The following is a 14,259-nucleotide window of genomic DNA, read 5'->3' as shown; positions in this document are numbered from 1 at the left end:
GGCACGGAGCCATGGCCACGAGGCAGGTGGTCCCAAGTCCAGCTGCTCAAGTACAAAGCCTGGGCTTGTCCTCCTCCTTGGACCAGACTCTGCCCTAGTGATAGCAGAACAGGCAGCTGCATCAGACGATGGAAGGGGCTGCTAGGGCTATGGGGGTTGGGAGGGCTCGGGAAGTAGGTTCTGGGCTCCATCTGGAAATGGTGGGTGAATGGCAGCGGGTACTCTATATACAGAGGGATAAACAGTAGGAACCCAAGCAAGGGGGCAGTGCATGCAGAAACCGAGGGCGGGCGGCTCAGCTTCCTTTGACCTGGGAGCTTGTTGAGGGCAGGTTCCCTGTCCCCAGAATCCAGCCTGCTCTAGAAGTTCCAGGTTGGCTGCTATGGGTCAGGGTCAACCAGCCTCTGGGTGATCAGAAACACCCTTTTGCAGGTCTCCGTGGAGGGAGTGCTCAAAGGCAAGTGGGGGAGACACCGGCTAGCTCTGCTGGTGGTGGTGGGAACGTGTCCTCATGCCCTTGACCTGTGCCGCGTGACCCTCTGAGCTGTCACTGCGAAATAGACACAACTTCCTGGAACGCAGGGGGTTTCAGACCCTAAGGTGCCTCTGTGTCATGGAGGCTGCCCTCGCCTTGGGTAGAAGCAGCCCGTGTCCTCTGGTGGCCTTACCCTAACGTGACCCAAACAGGCTATTTACAGGGCCTGAAGCGGGATGTGGAAGGAATATTCTTTATCTGCAGCTTAACACCTCAGGCCCGGGCCCGACTGCCCTGCTGTAGGTTCTGTGTGGCCTCCAGGGAGGTAGAGCCCCAGGTCTTGAAACTGGGCTGGTGAACTGAGAGGGAGGCTCTGGGGAGGGGGTGAGCTGGCAGGCTGAAGTTCAGGGGTCTGAGGTGAACAGATGAAGAAGGGCAGGCTGGTCTGAGGGCACCGCGTCCCTCCATGGGGTTCCTGCATCGCCCTGTGGCCTGAGGGCACATCTTGCCCGGTCCTTATTGGTATGCTTACCTATCTACTGATCTGCCCCAGGAGCTCCAGGAGGTGGGGCGGAGGGGGCAGGGCTGACATTTCCTAAGCTTCCACCAAGTGCCAAGTGCACGCCAAGCACTTTCATAAATGTCATCTCATTACATCTTCACAACAACCCCGTGACGGGGTTATCATCTCTGTTTTACAGGTGAGGCAACAGAGGCTCAGACGGAGGGAGCGTCAAGCTGGAGGGGACCTCCTGGAGAAGTGGCAGAGCCAGACGGGTCTCTTCTCTCTCTGGGCTCAGCTCCAGACTTCTCTTCTAGGAAGTCTTCCCTGACTGCTCCAGCCCACGTGGTCTTTCCCGATGAATTCTCCGAATTAGAGCCCTGACTGGCTGTCACCTGTTTTGGTTATTGAGTGCAGCAGCTTTGCAACATCTTGGAAATGTCCTCCGTGATGATTCGCTTCCTAGTTACATCAACAGAGGCAAATTATTTAACTTTGTTGAACTTCAGTTCAACTATAAAATGGGAATCCTAATAGGAGGTCTGACAATTAAGTTCATGAACTGTTGCAACGAGGTTGCTAACCCTTTTTTTGACAGGCTCAGGGATTATTCACTATGAATTTGTACCAAGTGGACAGTTAACCAAGTTTACTATCTGGAAGTGCTGAAAAGGCCGCGTGAAAAAGGACCTGAACTTTTCACCAACCATTCATGGCTCTTGCATCACGACAATGCACCAGCTCACAGGGCACTGTCTGTGAGGGAGTTTTTAGCCAGGAAACAAATAACTGTACTGGAACACACTCCCTCCTCACCTGATCTGGCCCCCAATGACTTCTTTCTTTACCCGAAGATAAAGAAAATATTGAAAGGAAGACATTTTGATGACATTCAGGACATCAAGGATAATACGATGACAGCTCTGCTGGCCGTTCCAGAAAAAGAGCTTTGAAGGGTGGACTAGGCACTGGCGTCGGTGCATAGCTTCCCAGGGGGAGCACTTTAAAGGTGGCTGTAGTGATACTCAGCAGTGAGGTATGTAGCACTTTTTCTGGGATGAGTTTGCGGACTTGTCAGACCTCGTATGTAGATTATAGCGTTGTTCTGAGGACTAAGTGAAATGACCCGCGTCTGGGGGTGGGAGCAGGGCCCTCCATGGTAGTTCCCGGACCTGCTCTCCCAGCCACTCTGCACCTCTTCACCCTTCTTATCTTCTCCACAGGCCTTGCCTATGGTCGCTGCTCAAACGTTTGGGGTCTGACAGTCTAAGCCTGAGCTACCCCTCCCAGAAAGATGGGGGTTCTGAGTGGACTTGTTCCAGAAGACTCCTCCACTTTGCTGACAGATCTGAGGCACCAGCAAAGAAATACTGGGTGTCACCCTAATCTGGACCAGTCTGATCTTCGGGGGAGCTCAGCAGTCTGACCCCTGCTTCCACATGGGCTTCTCCAAGGGACTGTCTGGTTGTCAAGCTTTCTCTCTGGCCGTTAGAGCACAAATGAATTCCTAACACCCTGTCCAGTGGCCAAACCAGAAAACACTTGTGTACAGAATACAAATACCAATATGATTTTATTCAACACAGGCAGGAACAATAAACTCCAGAGCTGGGTAAAAAACAATAAGTTAAAAGCATGGTTAGAATTTCAGCCAATCAGATAAAACGTTTGAAGGAGGTGATTCCCCCCTCCTCTCCTACTGATTAATTCAACACAGCATAACAATAATTTCTATCTATAAAATACCCTTATTCCCAAGCAAATGAACTGGAGGTGCCGTAGCATTTCCTCAATTATGCACAATGCACACAATCAACACCCCCCTCCTCCCCAAACCCTTAAGGCAAAAATGGCCCATCATATGCAGGTCGAGGCTGGGCGTGTATCAGCAGGAGGCTGTCTCAGGACACTGGGAGGACTTTCTTAGCCGAAAGATGCCTGCCTGGGTCCCTTGGTCAAAAGATGGGTGGGCGACTTGGGCGCTGGAGTCCATTTTATGTGTAGCCTTTGCCTCACCATAGAAGGAAGAAGCCGAAATCCTCACAGGCGGACACCAGGCTGGGTTGGGACGCTCCCCCACTCGGGGCTGATGGGTCTCGAGGTGCCCATGGGCTAAGCTGGTGGTGGTTTCAGGGCCCTGACAGCCCTGAGGGAAGCAGACCTGATACCTCCCGCAAGCTGGAGAGGCTGAGGGACGGTGGCAGGTGGGTCCCTCCCGCAGCCTCTCAGGCTGCATTAGTCTTTCTGCGCGTACTGGGAAGAAAATATCCTTGAGATCCTGCGAGTTTCTTCCTCAGGCAGGACGGGAGGCAGCGAGAAAGGTCTGGGGCGACAAGGCCTTCGGGACGGGGCTCCTCCAGGGGCTTCGTGCTTGTCCTGGAGGGGAAGTCAGCTAGGTTAGCACTGAGGATACGGCACTGCCAAGAAATGGCGCTGATTCCTCTCATTTTTTGGTTTCCGGCTAAGAGGGATGCAGGGCTGACCGGTTTACAAAGCACTTTACACACCTGGCCTTACTGAACCCGTAGGTGGGTACATCATTCCCCTGATGAGGAAACTACAGTTCAGGTGAAATAAACTCAAGGTCCCACAGCTCGAAGGGGCAGAACCAAGACGAGAACCAGCACAGACTCTTTCTAGGCCTCGAGGAGGGGCCTTCAGGACAGGTTTGAAGCCGCCTCCCTTTTCTTCCTGCACGAGTCTAGATAAGTCATTTGTCCTCTGAGTTGTGACTGTCCCAGGTATGCCCCTGGGAATATATACAACTTCCGGGGAGATGTTGAATAAACAACTCCGTTGGCCCTTGGAGTTCCTGGAGGTATCAGGTGACATGAAGCATATGCGCATGGCCCTGCTACCAAACATCTCCCTGCCTTGGGCTGACAGGACATCACGAATTCCACCTTTGAGGTGTGTGCATTTAGCTTATTCCGCTGTGGTCCTCTGGGCTCCTCTATGACTCACTCATTTGCTCATTCAACGCCCCTTCCCCCGCTTTACTTGGTGCTTACTCTGTGCCAGGTTCTTGCCTGAAGGAGCTCCAAGCTGTGCAGGAAAACTACCCTGGACAGCTGGCTGAGAGCAAGGCCCTGGGGAAGAGGTGGCGGCCTGGTAAGGAAGAGGCAGTGCTGAAAGGAGATGGGAGTCGCCACCGCAGGCAAGCTTGGCTGACTTCACAGCTTGCAGCCTGCCCTGTGGATGGATATTTCTTCTCTGTCCCCAGATCGAAGGAGCTGAGATCTTAGCTAGCTGAAGGGGCACTACTTGTACACTGTACCTCAGGCACCAAGAACCAGCCTGGAGGGGACCCTAGAGATAGAGCCGACCCCTCTGCCCCCTGCAGTTCTGCTAATGGAAGACTGAGGCCCAGCTGCAGTTGCTTCTGGGCTCAGTAACATTCAGTAATCCTTCTTTTCTTTATTTCTTCAACCTATTTAACGCCTACTGTGAGAGGGGGACAGAAAGGAACTCAGTTCTTGACCTCCATAGTTGAGAGTTAAGCAGGGGCGACAGGAAGAGCTACTGAAATTAGAATTACAGCCAGGATATAAGGGGAGTGAAGTCGGCCATCCCCGCTCTACTGTCTGGGCACGTTTCCCACCCATGGAACAGAGGGAGGCGGGCAATCTGGAATTCAAAATGTCAAGGGAGTGCACAACCTGAGTAAGCTCTCAGCGCTGACAGCCCACAGCCAGGGTTTCCCGAGAACCAAGGGCAAAGTGGTGCTAGGGGCTGGGGTGCTAGGGTGCTGTGCTAGGTGCTAGACTAGCAGATATGACTTCTTATCTTCCACACAGGCCTAGTCTAAAAGGGGTAAAAGGTCTGTGTAGTTCTTCCTTCCAAAACATGGGAGCCACCTTCATTCCATAATGCCTCAGGCCGGGGGAGGCTCGTCGCCCAGGCCCTGCCTGTTTCCTTCCCCTTCCAGACTGGGTGCTCCTGTGGGGCATGGACTGATGCTTGTGCTCCAGCTGGGCCAGGTCCAACATAGCAGCTTGGTGGTGGCTAGACCAGTGCATGGGGAGGACCCGGCCAGTGACCAGAGGCTTCAACTGGATGGGAAGGAACCTCTTGCAGCAAACACCTCATTCATTCATTCTGGAACCCATGGTTGTTGGCCTACCATGTGCCAAGTTTTTAGTTGAGTCAAATCCTTTGTGTTGCATTTTAAGTCTCAGTATACCTCTCTCTACTCGCAAGATCCAAAATAGTTGTTTCCTGGGCTATTTAGGATTTAGGAGTGACACCAAGTCCCATTCCAGTCCTCTGGCTGTACTGTATGTAGATAGATTTTCTGGGTCGCCAGCTGTGTCTTACTTTCCATTTCTTTCTCTGCTACAGTGAAAGGGGACTAGGGAGGTGGTTTTTTCTATAAGCCGGATGGGAACACAAACCTAAGAGCATGGTCCTCTATCTCAAGTCCTAAAACCAGGCCTCTGTGTCTTCTCTGCCAGAGGAGAAGCCCTCTCTGTTTTGGAGAGGCTCTGATGAGTCTTGCTTTCCATGGTTGGAAGGGCCAAACATCTCAGTTCATGAAATGACCATCAAAAGACTTTTGTTGGTGATTCATCAAACGTTTTGGAAGCCTGTTATCTATTCAACCTGATCAATTCTTAAGGACAGTAGGCAGCCACGGTTCCTGTCCTCCTGGGGCTGCTCAAGCTAGAGGGGCGACAGACGCCGACCTCCCCAACTGTCACAGAGGTGAGGCCTAGGGCTTGGAAGCACAGAGAAAGGAGCACCTCATATCAGTTGGGCAGGTCAGGGGAGGCTTCATACAGAGGTGGGAGACGAGCCAGGCAGGGTTCAGCAGAACTGGGGGTGGGTGTGAGGTCGTTCCACTGGCGGGAACAGCACGAGCACAGGCCTGCACCCGCTGGCTGGGCCAGCATCTGCCCTGGAGCTGAACCTAGTGTGGCTGGTTCAGCCCACCTGCCAGCACCCACACGCAGACTCAGCGCCCTAGGCCTTATCTCCCGGCCCAGGCCCAGCGACCAGGGCAGGGACAAGGCTTGGCTCTGTGTCCAGGGCAGGGCAGGGGTGTGGAAGGACAGAGAACACTCCCTCAGCAGCATTGGCCTTTTGTTGATCTCAACAGGGTTTAGAAAACATCTTGACTAATAGTATAAAGGTTCTTTCTTCATCAGGATGGCTACCCTGAAACACACAACCCTGGAGGGACCGGGCAGAGGTGAAGCTGCCCAGAGCAGGACACTCCTCCTGTGCCAAGCACTCCTCTGAAATACTCCCAGGCTCCTGCTGGAGCCCCGGGCGCACAAGCAAGTTGTCACCATAGCCCGGGATCTGCAGGAACTCCAGCCTTCCTGCGGGGGGGGGCGGGGGGGGGCGGGCAGGAAGACCCCACATGGAAGCAGGATCATCAGACTGGGGGGCTGCAGGGACCCTGGCGTCCAGACAGTGGGTGTCATAGATGGGGTCAAGTCCGTGGAAGGGGACTTGAAACAACATGATGGTGGAATCTGAACCAGGAAGATGAGACGGTGTTCCAAGTGGAGGCTCAACTGAGCACAGGTGTGAAGGCATTTCTTTTCTGGGAAAGCAGTGGGCACGGGCCTGGTTGAACTGTAGGTGTGGAGAGCAGACGGCAAACCCAGAGGGAGGGCCTGATGCTTGCTGAGGCAAGTTCCCGAATGTCTGGGTGGGAATTCCTCCTGTGCCTGCCCCGGGGACAGGATCTGGGGGTGCTGACGACTGTCCTGGATTGAAGGATAGAACTGGCTTTTCCAGTGGTCGGGGCGGTAGGCATGGCAGCAGGCCAGGGCTCTCAGACTGAATCCACCCAGCTCTAACATTAAATCCTCCCACTTCCAAACATGGGTACCCGGACACCCAGGTCACGGACATCACAGACCGTTCAGCCCACCCGTTGAGACACATGTGTCTCGAAGGAGCCGTCAATGCCAAAGTTAGAACTCTGCTGAGGTGAAAATAAAGCATCAGGGAAGGAGGAAGGAGTGGTGCTGGAAGGAAAATTTGGGGCTTCCTGGGCTCCTCAAATCAAGAGGCTAACGTTGGCTAGGGAGTTGGTTCTAGTCCTAGCTCCAGCGCTATTTAGACAAAGGACTCGGGCAAGTCACTTCCTCTCTGGGCCTTGGTTTCCCCATCTGAAAAGAGATCAGCAGAGCAGACAATGCCAGAGGAGGTGCTCTGTCACCCTGGGACTTACCCGGCCCGGGGTTCCCTTTGGCCACGTCCCTGTAATGCAGCGTCTTCTCCAAGCCACTGTGCTCTGGTTCCCTCCCCTGCAGTCCCCAGATGCCTCCCCCTGAACAGGCCACCCACTCCCAGGAGTGGGGGAGGTGCAGGTGCCCCAACCTACCCCTGCTTCAGGGTGTCCCTGGGACCTTCGCACAGGGGAGGCAGGGGGAAGGGGTGGAAGGAATACTGGGCTGTGGCCCAGCCCAACTGCCCCACTTGCTTGAGGACAGGAACTTTCTCTGGGTCTCAGTATCTTCACTGCCAAACAGGGCCAAGAACTTTGGTTTGGCCCTCTTACCTCAGGTCTACTTGAAGTTGAAATAAAATTCAGATGTGACCAACACTTTGGCCAGGTACATCTTGCAAAACACAGGGGCTAAGACTGAGCTAGAGCCGACAATGGCTGCAGAAAACAAAATGAAGCCTTGCTGTTCTCAGACCTCACCCCAGGCAGAGCAGGAGTGGGGTACAGCACCTCCCTAAGGCATGCCCAGTGCTGGGCCAGGCCTGGCCAAGCTTTCCCCACTCCACTGACCCCCGCCCAGTGAGCCGCTGGGCCTGGCATCAGGGCTGAAGTTTTGTTGTTTTCCAGAGCAGTTCCCTTAAGTGACAGAAACACTTACTCAGGAGCTGGAAGTGAAATTTTCCAAAGCACTGCAAACTGAAAGTAAATAGCCGTCTGGTTCTGGCTGGCTGGGTGGGCTTGCCAACACATTGCTGAAGGCTCAGCATAGCTGCCTGCCTTGCTCAACTTTCACCCCCTTGGCTGGCTGCCTTCCCCTGGGGCGGCTCCCAGAGAGCTCTCCGAAGGCAGGGGCTAGGACTTGGTGCTAAAGAGAGCAGCAGACTCAGCAGCTGCAGCTAAGAGCAGGGGGGAAGTCAGGACAAGACACTCAGATCAGAGGCCCAGCCCTGAGAGGTGAAACCTGTGTCTGACCCACCCAGGCCAGAGGCAGCATGGCCGGGGTCCACGCTCTGAGCTCCCACTCCATTCCTTCATTAGAGCCCTGGTCACATGGGTCTCACCACCTACAGGCTTCCTGTTCCTCCCCACCACCTAATGCCTCCCTCTCCTTCCTCCGAGAAGCCTTCCCTGACAACAGGCCCATTCCGCAGGGCCCGGGTTACTCCCTCACCCTGAGCCCGTTTCCCCTTCTACACAATGATGAGGCCGGACTAGATCCAAGCCCCCTCCACCTTTTGAGCCAGTGAGAGGGCTCAAAAGTCCAGATCCTGAGGCTGAAGGGTTAAAGTGACACTCCCAGAGCCCCTGGCTCCTCCCAAACTCTGGCCTTAGAGCCTTAGGCAACTACCAGCAGACCTATAGGCCCTTTTCCTCGAGGTGCCTGCCACATTGCATTCTGGGAGAGGTGGGCACCAGCCAATTCTGGCTTTTTCCCGTCTTCTGTACACCGTTGGCCAGGGAGCTCACCTCCTTCCCAAAGCTCTGAGTGGCCTTTATCAGAAACCTTTTAACCTTTAGTCTCCTCTTGGAGCTCTGCAGAGGGCGAGGGTCTTGGTGGCTCAAAGAAATGAGGCAATAGGTTGGGGCCTCCTACCCTAGGAGGGGCAGCTCAGCCATCAGGCCTGGACCACAGGCTTAGGAGAGAGGACACCAGCTTTAGGAAGTTCCCTTGGACCGCTGCTGATCTGATCCGGTGATTTTGGACCCAGGATTGTGTGTATCTCTTAGATACCTCTTGGTTTGGGGAAGGGAAACCAAAGGATGGAAAAATTCCTTGGCGTCCTGGGAGAAAAGAAGCAGCTTTAAAGTCTTGACACTCACAGGTAGGCCACGGACTTCTGAGGTGAGGGCTTTATCACCCTTAGGTAGGGCTGGGGTACTGTCCTGGACCCCTAACTCAGGGTCTGACCTGAGCACCCAGGCAACGCTCTCCATACTTCTGGGGTACCCTTCTCAGCTCCCTACTTCCAGTGCTAAGCTCTATTCCTTAGTATTTCTTTCCCACTAGTGACTCCAAAACATACCAGCGTAAGAGAGAAGATGTATAAATGATGATAAAATGATGATAAAAATGATGATAAAAAATACAATTGTTGACATTCATAGAGTTCTTACTATGTGATGTGCCAAGAACTGATCTAAGTACTTGACGTATCTTACTCAGTTAATCCTACACAAACCCTAGGAGGCAGGTACATTTTTCCTGTTTTTCAGATAAAGGAACTGAAGCACAGGACAGTTAGGCAACTTGCTCCAGGTTAAATTGCTTGTAAGCGGCAAAGCTGAGCTTTAAACTTAGGCAGTCTGGATTCAGAGGCCATGCTCCTAACCACTACACGCCACTGCCTGCTAGGAGAGAAGAGGGAGGTATAGCCACAAATTAAGTGTGTGTTGCTTTCCCAGAGACCACAGAGCGACCTCGCCAAGACCTCAGAAAGCCAGCAGAGATCAGGTCTGCAGACTCTCAGCTCCCCAGCTGGCCTGGAGCACGCTGAGTACCAATCCTGTCTGCAATGCTGCGGCCTGGCTGCGTGGAGGTGAGAACACAGGGTGGGAGGCGGTGGGAACCTGCCTGGCCTTGTCTCTGACCTCCTGCCTCCTACACTCACTCTGCAGGAACAACAGCGTCTGGCCCCGTGCCTGTGGTTAATTCAGGGGCTTGTTCATGATGTGTGGAGAGCCTGGCCCTGAGACAGGCAGAGAGGCCAAGGCTCAAATGACAGATTGCTTCTTGCTCTTTGCTTCCGACTCCCATCTTAGCTTGACTGTTTCCATCCCGGCCTCTCTGTCCTCATCTCCGGCCTTCTCTCTAGCCCATATTGTTTGTACCTCCCAGTTGCCAAATTCTATAGATTCTCTGAGAGATTGATTTTCTCCAAATCCACAGCCTGCAAAGCTTTTCCTTCATCTTTGTTGAATTCTACTCAAGCTACCCCATGGGGTTCTGTATTCTTTTCCCTATACTCATTTCCTTTGCTTTGTTTTACTGGGGCGTTAATATAGGCTAATGTCACTTGAGGAAGTTAGTGAATGGTGCAGAGGCCAATGCCTTTCCAAGAACCTTGAGCTCCCGGAAGGCAGGGTCCATGACACTAGATCCAGTTCCTACGGCATTGCCAGCGCTTGGTAGGAGTTGGTGGACATATGATATAAAGCTGGCTACCCTGAGGAACTGAGCTCTTGAGCGAAAGGGCCATAGCTCCTCTGTCTCCCCCTGCATCTAGCTCAGGACTATGTCTTTGTATATGTGCCACATGATGCATATTTCAAGTTTGAGGCCCAAACTACCTTCCTACTCTCTGGCCCGCCTTCCTCGGGCCCAGCTCTGGCTGTCCTAGTCACCAATGGGAAGTAACTAACGGGTTCTCAGCAGGGAAGTCACATGATTTAACATCGAAGGGGAAAAGGCAAAAGCAGAGAGTCAAGTTAGGCGGCTCCTGCAATAATCACGCAAGAGATGATGATGAGAGAGACCAGGGTGGTAATAGTGGGGGTGATGAAAAGTGGTTGCATTTGGATATATTTTTAAAGGTAGAGCTGCCAGAATTTCCTGGTAGATTAGAAACAGAGGCACTAGGGAGGATTAGAAGGGTTTTGGCCTGAACAACTAAATTAAAAGGATAGAGTATCTATGGACTGTGAGGGGCAAGACTGAGCAACAGATGTGAGGAATAAAATCTGGAGTTGAGTTTTGGACATGCTGAATTTGAGACACCGATTAGATACCCAGGTGGAGAACGTTGAGGAGGCAGTTGGACATATGAGCCTAGAATTAGTTACAGGAGTGAGCTGAGCTAAATAACCAGAAGGCGTCTTCAGCACATAGAGGGGATTTAAAGCCTTGAGATCGAATGGAGTCGTCTAGAAAGTGTAACTAGAGAAGTCGAAAGACTACACCCTGGTTCAGCCCTATATTAACAAGTAGGGGAAATGAGGGAGAACCAGTAAAGAAGGCCGAGCAGGAACAGCCAATGAAGGAGGAAGAGAACCAACAGAGACTGATGCCTCAGAAACAAGGGAAGAAAGAAAGTGTTTCAAGGAGAGATCAACTACATCACGTGTATCACGTGTGAGAGGTCAGATAATAACTGGCTTAGGAATATGGAGGTTTTTTGGATTTTGGCAATCTTGAAGAGTTCCTCCCTGTCCCAGTGGTAAAGTGGGATAAAAGTGTGATTATAGTGGGAGATCCCATTGGCTGCGTAGTGGTGGGAAAGCGTGGATATAAGTGGGACTGGTTAGAAATGGTCATGGGCAAGATGCCTGGACTAGATAATGGAATGGTGAGAAGCGAGTGGATTCAAAAGACACATAGGGGTTAGAATTAACAGGCCCTGGTAATAGATTGGCTGAGAGTCGTGGGGGATATAGGAGGAGTAGGAGGAAAGATGACACCTCTGCTTCTGGCAGGAATAACCACATGATGGTGGTCGAGTTTACTAAGAAGTGCAGGTGGTGGAGGGGGTACGTAAAGGAAGGTGACAGGCTCAGGTTTTGGATACAGTGAATCGTTTGTAAAATCAAAGAAGACGTCTAGGATACAGGTGGGTCCATGTGTGTCTGCAGCACGGGAGAGAAGTGTAGAAAGACGTGAGAGTGACCAAACCATAAACAATAACTGAAGTAACTGGAGTGGTTGAGCTTTTCCTCAAGAAATATCTACAAAAGCAGAGGACAAAGCCTGGGGAAAACAACATGTAAATTACTGCTGTCTCATCTTTTACCTCTTTCCTCCCCTTTAGGGAAGTTTATAAACTAGTTTGCTCATAATGGCGAAGCAAACAGAATCATAAGTCACTTTAAATAAAACCAGGAAGCTGTCTGTCCCAGTGAGGAGGTATTTCATCACAAGACGGACGAGAAAGCAGAGGCAGCCGAACTGGACCGATTCACAGGTCATTTGAAACTGTGCCGTAGTCCAGCAGTCCTGCTAAATCTGCCATCCCACTCCTTCCTTTCCTTCTTGAAGAGGGACAACTGGAAGACAAAACCGTCATGAGGAAAGAGAGCTAAGCTGAGGGCTGGCCTCTGTACCCAGGCTTGGTCTTCTACAGTACAAGCACCCTGTGAGGCCTGAGAGCCCCACATGGCACATGAGGAAACAGACTCAAAGATCAGGAGACTTGACGAATGTCGCACAGAGACCTGTATCCACTGTACGTGGGGATGGAGGGGAGAAAAACCTGCTATACAAATGGTTCACGGGGAGCCTCTCTGGGAGTTCCTGGGCCCAGGGGCACCACTTCAGTGTGGGGTGAAGGAGGAGGCCTTCCCTTAGATCTTGGGGTGAAGCCAGAGCAAGTGGACCAGTACTTATAAGCTCTCTTTTTCAGGGATGGGTCACTTGCCCTGGCCCTGAAGCAGGTCAGCTACAGGACAGCAGTCCCAGGACACTGGTTGAGAAGAGCCCAGCAGCCTCTCAAATTGCTCCTGTTCAGGCTTCCGGGCCAAGGCTGGCGTCAGGGGGAGGCAGAGTAGATGGAATCTTCACGTGGGGGTACAGGACATGCCTCCTGCTCTTCCCTCCCCACCACTCTCTTTGAGCTATTGACTATGCCTGAAACATTACAGAAAATAGAAGCTTCCATCCAAGGGGAAACCCTACCACATTATCTCGCATCCTGCCTGCTTAGGGCCCATCTTTCCCCTCTTCTCTATCTTCCCTCCTGCTACAGGGAGAGTTTTCTTCTTCCTCTCAAAAGGCTACCACCTCCACATGTGCTCTGGATCCCATGCCCTTGGACCCAGGGACTGTTCTTTTTATTCTCACTCCTCCTGCATCATCCCCTTTTCCCCTTCTTTACTGGGTCACTGCACTAACATACAGAAAGCTGTAGCTGTTTCCATATTTAAAAAATAAAACCCAAACCCCTTCCCTTGATCTCCTATGCCACTCTAGCCGCTGTCCTATTTCTCTGCTCTATAGGCACGGCCATGGAAGGAGTCAGTGCCTCCATTTTGTCACCTTTAATCATTCTCAAAATGTTAATTACATATGATTTTGTGATTTCATTGTGTGATATATCAAAGACTCTATGTCACACATGTAAATTATAAAGTGTAATAAAAATTAACATCTGTAAACCCACAACCCAACTTAAGAACTAAAACATTACTAACACTGCTGAATAGGCCTGTGGGCTCCTCCCCTCCGCCATCTCCCGCCTCCACAACTATGAACACTGGAGTCAAATTGTTGAAAACCAAAGAGAAAATCTTGTGAACACAAAATGGGATTTATAGATGATGTGATACAGAATTGTACACCTGAAATCTATGTAACTTTACTAACAATTGTCACCCCAATAAACTTAAAAAAAAAAATCTTAAAAGCGGCCAGCAATAAAGGCCACATTACATTCAGGGCAACAACCATAAGGACGGTTGCTTCTCCCTGGAAATGATGGAAGTCAATAGTGTGGAATGACAGCTCTAAAATGCTAAAAGAAACAAACAAACAACATTCAAGTTAGAGTTCTGTATTCAGTGAAAAAAAATCTTTCAAAGATGAAGACAAAATAAAGATATTTTCAGAGAACTGAAGCTGAGAACATCAGATATCAGTAGGTCTGTATTACATGAAATTCTAAAGGAATTTCTTTTAGAACGTCTGAGTTCCCTGAAAGAGAACTGGTCCTAGACTGAAATGAGGACAGGAAGAAGGAATGAAGAATACCAGAAATAGTAAGTATGTGGGTAAATATAAAAAGACTGTTTTTTGTCTTAAATTTTTACAAGTGAGGCCACTTTTAAGACTTTCTGACTTTGGGTATGGTGCCCTTACCCAAATATAATTCACAACTAAATGTAAGATAAACCATAAGCATAAGTAAGTTAAGCAAAGTTCTGATTTATCCCATGGTAACTATTTCAATGCTTTAAAAAAAAATATGTAACTCTTAGCATTTTTTCTCTCTTAAGTTTTGGTGCCTCTACTTGCTGTGCCTTTAAACACATACTTGATTTGATTCCTAGGTTATCCAGCATTGGCTAGCAGCTAGTCAAGAGCATGAGACACAGAAAATATGCGGCTACAAACGCATCAAGTCATGATGGAGCCCACCGCCAGTGAGGACGACCAGCCTCTTCAGGTTTCCC

General features: G+C 51.0%; 1 protein-coding gene and 1 long non-coding RNA gene across 3 annotated transcripts in view; one reads left to right on the top strand and one right to left on the bottom strand.

Moving 5' to 3' along the window:
• Window positions 1–1,186: 1,186 nt before the first annotated feature.
• LOC109454062 (uncharacterized) lies at window positions 1,187–13,485 on the top strand. The gene is made up of 4 exons (XR_002138419.3): window positions 1,187–2,013; window positions 9,565–9,698; window positions 11,904–12,317; window positions 12,495–13,485. It is a non-coding gene; the product is annotated as an uncharacterized LOC109454062 (long non-coding RNA).
• The window catches only part of C2CD3 (C2 domain containing 3 centriole elongation regulator), a 114,242-nt gene continuing 102,514 nt past the window's right edge, over window positions 2,532–14,259 (bottom strand). The window contains exon 33 of one of the 2 annotated variants that reach the window (XM_074335778.2): window positions 2,532–3,353. In XM_074335778.2, the coding sequence (XP_074191879.2) occupies window positions 3,213–3,353 (141 nt within the window). In that variant the 3' untranslated portion in view covers window positions 2,532–3,212. The remainder of the gene's footprint in view (window positions 3,354–14,259) is intronic. The other variant, XM_019744374.3, reaches the window with a different exon arrangement.

Source organism: Rhinolophus sinicus, chromosome 14 (assembly GCF_057876585.1).
Source record: "Rhinolophus sinicus isolate RSI-liver-muscle chromosome 14, RSI-T2T, whole genome shotgun sequence".
NCBI classification, from domain to species: domain Eukaryota; kingdom Metazoa; phylum Chordata; class Mammalia; order Chiroptera; family Rhinolophidae; genus Rhinolophus; species Rhinolophus sinicus.
The sequence above is the reverse complement of the archived record's forward strand: the minus strand, read 5'-3'. Positions and strand labels throughout refer to the sequence as shown.